General features: G+C 42.0%; 1 protein-coding gene across 4 annotated transcripts in view; it reads left to right on the top strand.

The window, feature by feature from the left end:
- Shroom4 (shroom family member 4) overlaps positions 1-13,942 on the top strand; it is a 314,107-nt gene extending 300,165 nt beyond the window's left edge. For all 4 annotated transcript variants that reach the window (XM_029561277.1, XM_029561278.1, XM_029561279.1 and 1 more), the window contains 5 exons: positions 869-1,651; positions 5,386-5,535; positions 6,390-6,570; positions 11,820-12,089; positions 13,099-13,942. In XM_029561277.1, coding sequence (XP_029417137.1) covers positions 869-1,651; positions 5,386-5,535; positions 6,390-6,570; positions 11,820-12,089; positions 13,099-13,368 — 1,654 coding nt within the window. In that variant the 3' untranslated portion in view covers positions 13,369-13,942. The remainder of the gene's footprint in view (positions 1-868; positions 1,652-5,385; positions 5,536-6,389; positions 6,571-11,819; positions 12,090-13,098) is intronic.
- The last annotated feature ends 259 nt before the right edge of the window (positions 13,943-14,201 follow it).

The raw sequence follows: 14,201 nt of genomic DNA, 5'->3' as shown, positions 1-14,201 counted from the left end.
TATAGTTTGCATGATATAGCTTGCATCTAGATAGGCAGTTGGGAAATTGAAATGAGTAGTGACACAAAAGGTATTATTTCTTCTGAAGAAAAATTCATGAGCCTTAGGTAGCAAAGTATTAAAATGTGCCAGTATCACATTCTGGGTGGTAAGTGAGAATATGACTGGCTATTCATCATGGAAATCTATATATTCCTAAGTATTGGAAACTTTTCATAATGAAAAAATTTTACAATTGAAGCCATAAAGCAGAATAAATGGACTCTAAGCCCCGTAACATTGCATATCCAATCTGAGTGCTGTAAACAGACTGGGGTAGTGTGTCTGTACTTAGACTTTGGAGCGAGAGCCAGACACTGTGGTGCACACCTTTAATCCCAGCACTCAGTAGGCAGAGATTGGAAGATCTCTTTGAGTTCGAGGCCAGCCTGGTTTACATCGTGAGTTCCATGTCATCCAGGGCAACATAAAAAAAAAAAAAAGTTATACTTTGGAGCTTAACAGTTCAAGTTCAAATGCTGGCTCTACCACTTACTTCCTTTTTGACCCCATGTCAGTTACTTAACCTATACCTCAGTTTCACAAATTGTAACATCCAAACTATAGTAACTACCTTCTAGGTTTATTGTGAAGAACTGAAAAATTTGAAATGGAAAGCATTTAAAGTATATACTAGTGTCTGATACACTTATATGCATAATGAATGTTAGTTGCCATTATTATTATATTGTCAGTACTATGAACATTACATTACAATGCATATTAGAATTCTGGAGTCATTATAAATTTTGCATAAATGATGTCATCCAAAATATGGGCCCATCTACAACCTGCTTGTCTTAGTCAATGTTCATCTGCTGTTTTTCAGGGAAATGGCTCATTCCAAGACCAGCTTTTCATGGACTCCCTTTCATCCTCACCTTGAGAACTCAGCACTGGATTTGTCAAGTCACCGAGCAGTTTCTTCTCTTGACCTCCTTGGAGACTTCAAACTTGCCTTGAACAAAACTGGAGAATCTTCAGGTTATGAGGATGGGAGCTCCCTTGCCTCTGTGCCCCGCCCACTACGAAGCAGGGCTTTCTCAGAGAGTCACATCAGCTTGGAGACTCAAAGCACCAGGGCCTGGGGGAAGCATCAGAGGGAGCTCTTTACCAAGGGTAATGAGACTCAGTCAGCTCTTCTTGGAGCCAAGAAAAAGGCCTTTCCTCCTCCTCGCCCTCCTCCTCCCAACTGGGAAAAATACAGGCTTTTCCGTGCAGCCCAGCAGCAGCAGCAGCTGCTGCAACAGCAACAACAGCAGCAACAACAGCAAGAGGAAGAGGAGGAGGAGCAGAAGGAGGAAGAAGAGGAGGGAGGAGAGGAGGAGGAAGAGCTACCACCCCAGTATTTCAGTTCAGAAACCACTGGTTCCTGTGCCCCCAATCCTGAAGAGGGCCTGGAACAGCCACAAGCCTTGAAGCTGGGCTATCTGGAAGCCTCAAGGCAGGGTTCACAAATCCTCCCAGAGTCTTTTGCTCTGCATCCCAGTGATTTTCTGCCTCCTGTACAAGGCCACCTTCGACCCCAACCTGAGCAAGCTCAGCCTCCTTGCTATTATGGCACTCATGGACTCTGGAGGACAACAGAGCAGGAAGCCACAGAGTCCCCAGAGTAAGTGTTTGTGAAAGGTATTGGGTCCCAGAAAAGGCAGCCAACTGTATGAATTAAATTTCACCTCTACTATTTGCCAACTTCCTGACATTGACCTGTTCAATTAAAACACTCCGGGTCTCAGACTTCTTGCCTGGAAAGCAGGCGTAATGATGTCTGTTCTACCTCTTTGTTACAATAAGGTAACACATGTAAATGGCATAAATTGCTGCTTAGAACATAGTAGGCACTCAAGAAATAGAGCTTAATGCTTTTATTCCTAAGCATCATTATGAAAATATGGTAGTGTTTCTTGGTGTGTCTTTAAGCTGTACATCAGTATCTGGCCCTTGATCCTGAAAGGATAAACCTTTCTTGCCTATCTATGTCTTTGCTGGAACCTGGCTCTTTTCTACTTTACCTAAGTAGCCTGGGCCTCTGAACTCTTCTCCCAACCCAGCAAGAAAGGTATTCCTGGGGCCAGGCACTTATGCCTTGATAATTCCTTACAACATCTAAGGATATTCTTTGTCTCTTCCACTTTCTCCACCCTTATGTTTCCTTTCTTCTTCCCACCTGGTGGGGCAGCAGGTGGTTGTTGATAAGGTGTACTACTTGGGCTGAGAGGTCAAAGCAGGTATGTGGATTGCCACTTTCTGTTCACTGTGTGAGTGCTTGTCTGTGCATCACTATCCTTCTTGCTCCAAAGCAAAAGTTCAAGGATCCTGTTGCTCAATACTTTGGTTCTGAGCTCTGCCTGCCCTCTTTCAGAGAGCTCAGCTGGAGATGAGAAGACAGGTGTCTCTTAAGTACTTTCTTTTTTTAAAAATATTTTATTTATTATTTTTATTTTATATGTATGTGTGTTTTTTTTTAGTCTGTTGGATCCCCTGGAACTGGAGTTATGGACAGTTGTTAGCTGCCATGTGGGTGCTGGGATTCGAACCTGGGTCTTCCGCAAGAACAGTCAATGTTCTTAACCGCTGAGCCATCTCTCCAGCCCTTAAGTATAAGTACTTTCTTTAAATACAGACTCTTGCCTGGGAGGTATTGCTATTAGAAATACCTTGTTTATGTAATTTTTATGGACAGGCAAACCTTGTTACTTGATTTTCTCATGCTAACTGAGCAGTTCTCTGAGGGACCACAAGGAAATTATTTATAGAGCCCAGCTCCTGGGCATGGTGAGAAGCCCTTAGTGGATCCCATGTGGCTGCTTCTCAAACTGTTTTATTGCAATTAGAAAATGTTTTGCAGAAAGTAACTGTACTGTGGTTGTTACGTATCACAACTGGAAGATTGGAAGGTTACTTGGCAGATAGTGGGCATGGAGCTAATATTTAAGAAAACAAAATAGATAATTGAATATATATTTAATTAAACATTTACTATGTGCCAGGCACTGCTAGGTGTTTTATATCCATTATTTCAGTTATTCCTCCCAACAGCGCTTGTGGCCATTGTAGCCCCATTTGATAAATGATGTAGCTGAAGTTTTGCAAAGTAAGGGTCTAGCTAATTCAGTATTGCACAGCAAAGCCTCCAATCCAGATCTGTCTCCCTCTAAAGTCAGGCTTGCTTCGCTTTCTATAGCCTCTCTCAGATCTTTCCTGTTCTTCTAGTTGGCCAGGACTTCAGGAAGGCATCCTTTCTCCTATAGGGCAATGTGTGCCATAAGTAGTAGTTACAGACTGTGGACTTCCCTTCTCCTTTATGACCGATTTTTTTTTTTTTTTCGCTACTGGGCCACTGAGAAGGAACTGGTTTTTACCTGATCTCTTGCAACTTGTTCCAAAGATTTTTAAAAATAGTAGTAGGATACAAGGGAAAACATTCATGTGCACACAGTCTTGGCTTTTCTAGCTGCAAAACAGATGCTTCTTCAAGCGATGGAGTTTTGAGGAACAGCATCATTTCTTCTATAACTGACATTTATTAGCCTTTTTACTATGTGCCCAGCATAACTTTAAGCACTTTAATGGACATATAATTCCAGATGTTTGGTAGTTCAATTTACTATTTCTTGAGGTTTGGAATAGTGTAAAAGTAATATGCAGTCAGTAGAAACCACACGTCAAATTGTGTGATTTGTTCTTTTCCTGAGCTAGCAAGAAGCCATATAATACTCTTTCATGATGCTGAGCAGCAGCAGTGACAGCCGCATAATAACAAGGGAAACAACCAACACTCTACAATGTTCTATGCAGCTAAGCTGTGAAGTTCAGCAGGTTAAGTGTATTACATGCATTTTTAGCTTAGAATGAGGTTATTGGAACATTGATTTAATCTCCCCCCATCAAACCTATGAAATAGTTACAGTTAGTCTCCTCCAATTTTAGATGATAAAAGTGAGGCCCAGGAAGGTAATAAAACTTTATCACAAGATCACAGGTAATCAGGACACAGTAAGTCCAGCTCACTACCCACAACATTATATCAGTATCTCTGAGATTTTGAGTAAGACTCTCTTCAGGCCCTAGGAAAGTACAAGAATAGTGTTAGAGCAAGTAGACATGTAAGATTTTCTTTCTGAAATGCAAACAAAACCATCCAAATTTCATCCAAGCTAAATTACAATGTCTCTATGACACATATACTATTCAGTTACATATTCTGGAGCACACATAAAACGAAGTCATTGGAATTATCAAATGCTGTTCAAGTCTAATAACTCTGACTGCAGTGTAGGTCTAGCTTGCTTTACTGAAGGACTAAGCACTTCCTCCCAGTGCCTGGGGGAAAGATTCTGACCTTTAATTGGATGGACACTTTCAAATTCAGGTGAGGTTGGCATAGATTTCCTGTAATCTCTTCCTTGTTCATGAAGGTAATGAGGAGAAGCCCTAGAGTATGACACCTAATATAATCTATGGTGATGTGACAGAGGGCTGTGTCTATTGAGGAACTGAGTTTCCACATACCACATACTTTTTATTTTTTACAGTTTCTGAATCAGAATTTTCATTCACGCCACAAATACTTTTCTTTTAAGTAGGCGTTCCCTAAACTCATTTCTTCATATTCCCTCCAGAATATTCTCTTCTCTGCTAACAAAGATGGAGTCCCGCCAGAAAGTTTTTTACAAATAGGGGTTTATAGTTATCTAGCTATTCATCTGTCAGTGCCACATGATATAAATGGTAAAAACACTGATTGTGGAGTCGGGATACCCAAGAAATCACAGGTGTGCTATTTACGTGCATGTGACCTTGGGAATATCACTTTACCTTTTGTTTCCTCGTATTTCTCATCTTTAAAATGATTATAGTGAGCATACAGTTGTGCATGCCTATATGAGCATGTGTATATGCTGTGTATATGTGTGGTTACCCAGTTTGTAAGGTATGGTAAGCACTGTGTGACTGTTAATATTATCATAGTTCTAAGCTTGAGACCCTATATGCAAAAAATTATCTAGGATAAAGAATATTGGCATGCTGAAGTTTCCTTTGTGTTTTGAATTAGGAAATAGCATAGCAGGAATTAGTAAATAGTTTGGAGCCTTTTTAAACATTATGTTTGACCTTTATCTAAGAGCTGCCAATAGCTGCAAATATATCTAATGGGCTTCTGCTATTTTCCCTTTCAAGCAACTAGAGGTTAACAAGGATAGTTACACAGACAGGTTGATGAGGGAGTGGGTGCCAGGCAAAGGGAATATAGTGGGGACAGACTAAACCCTGGGTAGAAGCATTTACCCCTTCATTACTAAAAACTGACATTACATCAGTTATTTATTTTCTTTCTTCCACCAGACCAGAAGCCCTGATGGCAGAAGAATCCAAACCTAGACCAGCATGGAGCCAGACTTACTTCTTTCCTGAGGAGAAATTCTCCTTCACAGGCTGGAGTGCTGAGAAACAACAACTTAGTCCCTCAGGCCTCAGTGAATCCAAGACAACAGGGTCCGCTGCTACATTTGTCAAGCCTCTATGTGTCACTGGTTTCATTTTGCCCCCATTTCATTCTACAACCATGCAGGTGGATGGGGCCAAAGGGGATATGCAAGAAGTGGAGAGATGCCATTCCTTCTCAGGCCAAAGGACTGCCCTACAAGAGGCAGTATCACAAGAGCTTATGAGAGATGTGGTGTGCTGGGCCATGACACATTCTTGGCAGGGTTCCTAACTTCAGCCTTCAAGATGGTGACCATAGCTGAAGTCATGGGGGACCTTTTTTGCTTTAGAACATCTACAGTGGAGGGGCCATTTCAAGGAGGATTGGCATCAGGAAAGAAAAAAAAAAGACACGAGTGTCCAGGAAAGCCACAGGGTGCCTTTATAAGCAAGCAGATCAGACAGAGCTTGGCTATGTGGGGACTGCATAGGTAGGGGGAGGCCAGCAGGCCTAGAGAAACAATGGTGAATGTCCCAGTTATTTCTCTGCTTCCCAGACCCTCCCTGAGGACTGTGAGCCAAGCAAGGGGAATCATTTATCACCAGAAGCCCAGAACTTTGAAGACCTCTTAGTTTTTCTAGATTTCAATAGGCTATTAATGACCAAACCAAATGGTAACAAATCCTATGAACTACTGAAGTCAGGGACACAGAAAAAAGCCTTCTATATTCTTGAAGTTTGCCTTTACTTGACTTCTAGATAGACTTCATGTGACCTATTTATGTTTGAACAGTGCCTTCTGATCCATTTTTTAGTAACTTGGTAAATAGGATCACATTTTATAGACGGAGAAAACTAAGGAAAGAGAAAAGTCAGCAGCCTCTCAAAAGGGTACTTAAATTGTCACTTTTTGTTCCCACAGACAAGAGTTTCAGCACTTCTCACCTCCTCCAGGGACCCCCGGAATCCCTACCTCTTATTCAGCATATTACAATACTTCTGTGGCCAAGGCAGAACTGCTGAATAAGTTAAAAGACCAGCCCGAGATGGCAGAGATTAGCCTGGGAGAGGGGGAAGTTGACCATGAACTGGCTCAAAAAAAGGTAAAATTTTGGTATATCCTAAGGTTTTCAACTTTTAGTTAAGCATCTGGAGGATTACCAACTCCTCTACATGTCTAACACATCTTTCATTACTATATTTCAGTATAGAAATCAAACAGCCTTTCTATAGTCTCTTCTATGTAATCAACAGTAGTAGCAATAATCAGTATCCCTTTAAGTCTTAGAGCATCCCTATAAGATAGCTTTGCATGTGTGGTGCTGGGGGTTGAACCCAGGGACTTAGGAATTCTAAGTGACTGCTTTGCCACTTATCTAAATTCTCAACTCAAAATAGTCACAGTGGGATTCTTTGACGTGTTTGGGATCAAACCTAAGATCTAGCACGTCAGAAAAGAACTTTGCCGCTGAGCTCCACATCAACTTCCCCTGCACCTCCTTTTTTGAAGTACTAAGGTTCAACCAAGAGCCTTGCACTTGCAAAGTAAGTGCTTTACTTCTAAGTTACAACCCCATCCCTGGAAGATATTACTAGCCCTTGCCTCTTTACTACTTGAAGGGAGAAATTTTCCCAAGAGTTACAGACTAAATGATAGGTCCAGGTCATGAACTCAAAATTCTGAATTTCTACTCTGTCGTACTGTCCTTCTGAATCAACAAGCTTATTCCTTGCCTAGGGTGCATTAAAGCTCTGGCAATGGCAGTGCCATTAAGTTGTATTCTTTGTAACTTTCTGGGAGAGAGAACAGACTGACTAAGGATAAATTATAGGCTGGCAGACTTTATTATTTATTTACAATGATGGTCAATTATCTCTTAAAAACACAAAATAGGTAAATTGGGGATGTTGTTGTTGTTCCAAGCCTCCCTTTCTTCCTCTAAGCACCAGTAGCCTAGTTTCATAATCAAGTTCCTGGAATCATTTTGCCCCCCTTGCACTTACCTATTTTATTTCATAAGCAAATAGAGTTGTTGTCATGGCAACCTCAAAGGCCCAATTTGCCATTTTGTGGACATGTGAACTCAATGTAAATTGCTCTTCTGCCCATATTTCTCTTTCTTTCAGGACATGACCTGTAGGAAAACATAAGGCCATTTACAGAAACCCTCCCTCCAGTCTGAAGCAAAATGTCAGGAAAATAATTGGAAGCATGGAAGTATAGATGTTTTATTGATCCAGATACTCTTTTTCATATTCCATGTTCCATGAATATGGCAGGGATGCTCCTTGCTTACTCAGGTCCTGGCCTTCCCAGGAGCAAACATAATAAAAGTCTGGCCAAGAGAATAGAGATGACTGGAAATGGCAAAAGCAGAATAACAGAGAGTGATTTGCAATGACTGTGGGTGGAGTAGGACAATTTTTGTGTCTGGGGAGGAAAGGCAAGGAAGGTCATCAATTTGTGATGTTCCAGAAAAACAGCTCAGCTCTTTCTGAGTCTGTGATGACTCCCCATGGGTACATTTTCCCCACGATTAGGTTCCAGTTATAGAGCCTAGGTACTGAGAAACAAAACGGCTCATTCCACTTCCATTCTTCCATCAATCCACAGAGGCTGGCCTCCTTGGTGAGTAAGTAATAATACGAGTGGGTCATCCTTTGACACACTGACTTTTGTATGGGAGTGTGGAAGGTGGCAAAAATAATTGGGAATGTCTTGAAATACAATTGTTTCCTCATTCATATCACTGATCCATAGTTCCCAGCAGCTTTGGAAAATTTCCCCATACTTCAGACCATGATCATGGTGATTTTCTGACTTCTTAACAGTTCTAAAATATAACAAGAGGCCTTGAAACCCAGGGAAGCTCTATTACTCTTGGTCACCTTTACCATTTCTCAATAAACTACTAGATAGGAACACATTCTAGAAACTCCAAGCCTATGGTCCCAGACTGCCTACACTATAATAATAAATCAAATACTGAATGAAGCATACTTCCTGTGTACAAATGCTGTCCTATCATGTAACACATATTAGTTCATTTAATTCTCATAACCACTCTGTGAGATTGATACTACTATCCTATTTTTTGATGTAGAGAAGTTGAGACACACAGAGGTTGAATAATTCCTTGCAGACCACTATTTTATGCCAGAGCTGGGGTTCAAACTCAGGTAGTCTGTCACTAAAGCCTGTGATATCTTAATCATAATTCAATGCAATACTGCTTACAAAGGCTGTAGGCAACCTGGGATGGCATTATGCCATTCAAAACCTCTAAGCCAGACAAGTAGTCTTTATCTATCTATCTATCTATCTATCTATCTATCTATCATCTATCATCTGTCTAATCTCTCTCTCTCTCTCGCTCTCTCTCTCTCTCGCTCTCTCTCTCTCTCGCTCTCTCTCTCTCTCGCTCTCTCTCTCTCTCGCTCTCTCTCTCTCTCGCTCTCTCTCTCTCTCGCTCTCTCTCTCTCTCGCTCTCTCTCTCTCTCGCTCTCTCTCTCTCTCGCTCTCTCTCTCTCTCGCTCTCTCTCTCTCTCGCTCTCTCTCTCTCTCGCTCTCTCTCTCTCTCGCTCTCTCTCTCTCTCGCTCTCTCTCTCTCTCTCTCTCTCTCTCTCTCTCTCTCTCTCTCTGGTGTAGGTATGTATATGAATATGTATTATTCAGGTCAGAGGTTAGCATCGAGTTTCATCTTTAGTTGCTTCCCACCTTATTTATTTATTTTTGGTCTTTTTTGAGACAGGGTCTCCCTGTAGCCCCAGCTGTCCTGGAACTCACTGTGTAGACCAGGCTGGCCTTGAACTCACAGAGATTCGCTTGCCTCTGCCTCCTGAGTGCTGGAATTAAAGGCGTGTGCCAGCACGCCTGGCCCCTCACCTTATTTTTGTGAGGCAGATTCTCTCACTGAACTTGAAGCTTACTGATTGACTAAACTGGTTAATCAGTGAGCTCTGGAAATCCTCCTGTCTCCATGATCCCCCAGCACTGGGGTTATAGGCACTTTCTACTGTGCCCATCTCTTTTGATCTTCTTGCTTAATAAGGTCTTCATGTAAACTACCTTACCCACTGAGCCATCTCCCCAGCCCCTAGATATATATCCTTCAGAGGGCTTAGCAGTAATAGCAATAATAATAATATTGATGATAATAATAATGCAAAATAGACATTGAGCACTTAATGTCCTAGACACAAGGATAAGTGTTTTGCTTCTGTCATCACATTTATTGAAAACCACACAAGAACCCTTGGGGAAGGTGGAGTGCTCCAGTTTAAAGATGAGGAAGAAGCAAACCCCTTAGATCCAAGGTTACAAAGATCTCAGAAGATTCATTGGTATCTAGGTTTTTCTGTCACTACAAAATTCCACTTTACCATATGGTGTTTCTATGGATACATTCACAAAGTTAGTTGAGTTTGTAAACTGGAAGGCAAGGGCTATGATGATTAATCTTGATTGTCAAAGTTTATTGGACTGGGAGGTACCTAAAAGATTATAAGCACTTCTCTGGGAGTGACTGTGAAGATATTTCCACAGAAAAATAAATAAGGGGGAGAAGACACAGCCTGAATGTGGGTGACACCATCCCATAGACTGGGGACCCAGATGTAATACAGAGAGAAAGGATTCCTGGCTGCCATGATGTGAACTCTGTTCCACCATACCCTTCTACCTGTGATGGGCTAAAACTTCTGAGACTGTAAGACAAAATAAGTCTTTCTTCCCTTCAGTTGTTTTGCTCAGGTATTTTGTCACAGCAGTGAAAAAACTAACATACAGGCAGTACTTCCCCTGAGAAATTTATAATAAACAATGGGAGATTGGACTCACGCACATGAAATAGAATGGGAACAAATTCAGATTATACTGTAAGGTATAATCTACTTCTCAAAGTCTTGACTTTTTTGTTTGTGTTGTTGATTTATGGGGGAGTTGTTTGTTTGCAGTTCTGGGAATGGACTGAGCTGCACCCCCAAGAGTAAAATACTTTAAAGCTCAGAAAAGAAAGATATCGTGGAGAGAAGGCTTCCTTTCCCCCTGGACCTTGGAGAAAGAACATGAATAGCCATAGTGAAGAGCTAAAGACCAGGAATAATTGCAGAAGCAATTCAGGAAGACAAGAATGAGGGTTATGAACACAGCAGAGTGCGGAGCTAAACCTTAAAGGTTCTGAGAAGTGTAGATAACCAAGAGTCAAATTGAACAATAGCAGTAATACTGCCCTGTCTTTTATTGAACACATATTCTGTGCTAAGCCCTTTGCAATCATTTTTGAATCATTACCACCTAGTGCAATGAGCACTGCGGTTATCTATATTCCTTCTACAAAGAAAGTGAAGCTCAATTAAGTCAAGTTATCCAAGGTCCCACAATTAGAAATTGGCAGAGTTAGAATTCAAACCCAGTCATTGTGACTCCAGAATTTTCAGTCTCATCCAAATACCTCAGAAGTGGGCCAGGGGGGCAAGGACCTAGCACAGCGCCATTAGTAGTGAAGGAAAATGAATGAAGTGAATAAATGATGACAAATTATTTTCCAACCTAGGATCTCTCAAGCATTCTAATTCCTATTTATTGCAGTCTCAGTTGCATTTTGCAAATATGGCTTGGATCATGAGTATTACTTACCTAATGCAAAAAACTTTGGTAGTGACATCGAGATGCCTACTGTGTTGGATAGCTTCAGTTGTCAACCTTGACACACCTGGCTGGAGAGAATTTCAATTGAGTAATTTCCTTCTTTGGATTGGCCTGTGTCCATGTCTGTGGGGCATTTTCTTGATTGCTGAGTAATGTGAGACAGCCCAGCCCACAGTGGGTGCTACCATTCCTGGGCAGGTGGTCCTATGTTGTACAAGAAATTGTTCAGAAATAGGCCAGAGGAGAAAGCCAGTAAGCAGTGTTCCTCCACAGTTCCTGCTTTGAGTTCTTGCCTTGGCTTGCCTTGATGAGGGACTGTGAGCTATAAGCCAAATAAACCTTTTCTTCCCCAACTTGGTTTTGGTCAGTGCTTTTATCACAGCAATAGAAAGTAACTAGGACACCTACTAAACAGGGAGGGGAAGTACCAGAAAACTGGAATTGTTCATGGCTTGCTCAGGATCCACCCCCACGATCTCTCTCTTCCCTCCCTCCCTACTTCCCTCCCTTTCTTCTTTTCTTCCATTTTTAGTTTGTTCTTTGACACAAGGTTTCACTATGTAGCCCAGGTTGGCCTGGAACTTGCAACCGTCTTTCCTCCACCTTCCCTGTGCCAGGATTATGGACATGTGTCCAGCTAAGCCTAGACAAGTTTCTGTTAATGACCATGCTCATCCTGTGTCTACTGTTTAACTCCTTTAGATTCAGCTCATTGAAAGCATTGGCCGAAAGCTTTCTGTCCTGCGGGAGGCCCAACGAGGGCTACTGGATGACATTAATGCCAATTCTGCCCTTGGAGAGGAGGTAGAGGCCAACCTAAAAGCTGTCTGTAAATCCAATGAGTTTGAAAAGTACCGTTTGTTTATTGGCGACCTGGACAAAGTGGTCAACCTGTTGCTGTCACTCTCTGGAAGACTAGCCCGAGTAGAGAATGCTCTCAACAGCATCGATTCAGAGGCCACCCAGGAGAAGGTACAGGTGGGGACCCTGCGGGTGTAAATGGGGGAATTGCCATCTGTTTTTGCAACTAATGCTTTCAAGTTTAGCCTTAAGAGAGACAGACAGAAGAACAGAGTGTTAAGAGTATGAGCACTGGCTTTTAATTACACTGAAATTCGGAATCCCCTGCTTACTGACTGCATAACTGTAGGCAACTTACTTAACCGCGTTCTTTCTCAATTGCTTCATTTATAAAATGAGGTTACCATACTACCTACTTCATGAGGATTTAGATAACTGTTAATTGCTTAAAATAGGGCCTGAAAGATGTTAAATGTGGAATCAGCACTAGCACCAGCTGCTGCTGCTGCTGCTGCCATGGCAAATTTGCCTCTGATCCCCCTAGAGTTGGTAAGAGGCCCTCAGTTTCACGTGTTGGCTCACTCTGTGATTGTGTCCGAAGAAAATTCCAGGCTACGAACCATCCTTAACTCCAGTTCCAAGGGAATCCGGAGCTCTCTTCTGACCTCTGTGGCACTGCATGACACGAGTGCACTCACATACATGCAGGCAATACCCTCATAAACATAAAATAAAAATAACAAATAAAATATTTTTTAAAAAGCAGTGGCTTTGAATCCACAGTAAGAGGTACATATGTATACGCACACATACAGGTGCATACCTCACACATAGAGACACCACAGAGAAAGCATTATCACAGTGATGTTTCTTCAGTAGATTGAAAGGATTCAAGTTGGTTTTGTCAGACCTTCCTTGATGCTAAACCAAGAGGTGCTCTATGGCTTAATGATAACCTAAAGATAGAAGAGGTGATTTCACACATTCCTCTCCAAAATTGCTGTTGTGCATATCTTCTTCCAGCTACAGGAAAGGCATGGGAGTAGACTTCACAGCAGTAAATCTAGGGCTGATTAATTAGCAGAATGGATAGTTATTTTGTGGCTGCCTTCTTGGTGAATGGCTTCTGGTAGATACCTGGTGATTGAGATAGCCCTTAATTGGTCCTCTGCTTCCCCAGTTGGTGCTGATAGAAAAGAAGCAGCAGTTGACTGGCCAGTTGGCAGATGCCAAGGAGCTGAAGGAGCATGTGGACCGCAGGGAGAAACTGGTGTTCAGCATGGTCTCCCGATACCTGCCTCAAGACCAGCTACAAGATTACCAGCACTTTGTGAAAATGAAATCTGCTCTTATCATTGAACAGAGAGAGCTGGAGGAAAAAATCAAGCTTGGAGAAGAGCAGCTTAAATGCCTCAGGGAGAGCCTACACCTGGGGCCCAGCAATTTCTAACTCTACCAGGAGTCTGTCACTGTACCCCTTCCCAGTGGCAGTGGAAAATGCTTTCAATATTCAGTAGCAGTTTATTCGCAAGTACGTAGCAATTACTTAGCTAATGGTTCCAGCCCTCTATCCTGGTCAGCCAGCTAGGAGACACTGGGAAGTATCCAAACTTCTACTCTAAAGAGCTACAGCAAAGTGTGTTCATGCATCCATGTTCATTCCTAATGTGCTTGGGAGCCATTCACTGCCCATAGAAGAACCAACAAAGTGCCTTCATCTCTGTACTATGACACCAAAGACTTCACAAGCTCAACAACACTCTGCCTTGCCATAGAGGGAGACAGTGCATGTAACAGAATGAGAGCAAAAAAACGGGTATCCCCACCCCTGACCCCCAGTAAAAGCCAACCTTAAGAGTGGTTCCACTTATACCCTACCCAACAGATAGCTGGCAACTTTGGCTATTGTGGCTTTCATCCTGTCTTGAGACTATGGACCTGCTACTCTGTATTGCATTTTGCCCTGTTATTACTAATTCATAGGCCAGGGTTTCACACTATGAGCTTTCAATAACTGTACTACAGCTAACTTCTGGATATAGTTTAATTACTTAAGAGTGGTTCCACTTATACCCTACCCAACAGATAGCTGGCAACTTTGGCTATTGTGGCTTTCATCCTGTCTTGAGACTATGGACCTGCTACTCTGTATTGCATTTTGCCCTGTTATTACTAATTCATAGGCCAGGGTTTCACACTATGAGCTTTCAATAACTGTACTACAGCTAACTTCTGGATATAGTTTAATTAATGGGGGTGGGTATTCTTATATTTTAAAGAGTC

The sequence above is a fragment of the Nannospalax galili genome, unplaced genomic scaffold (assembly GCF_000622305.1).
Source record: "Nannospalax galili isolate Female #2095 unplaced genomic scaffold, S.galili_v1.0 scaffold1534, whole genome shotgun sequence".
NCBI classification, from domain to species: Eukaryota; Metazoa; Chordata; class Mammalia; order Rodentia; family Spalacidae; genus Nannospalax; species Nannospalax galili.
Note: the sequence above shows the minus strand (reverse complement) of the source record. Positions and strands in the feature narration are given on the sequence as shown.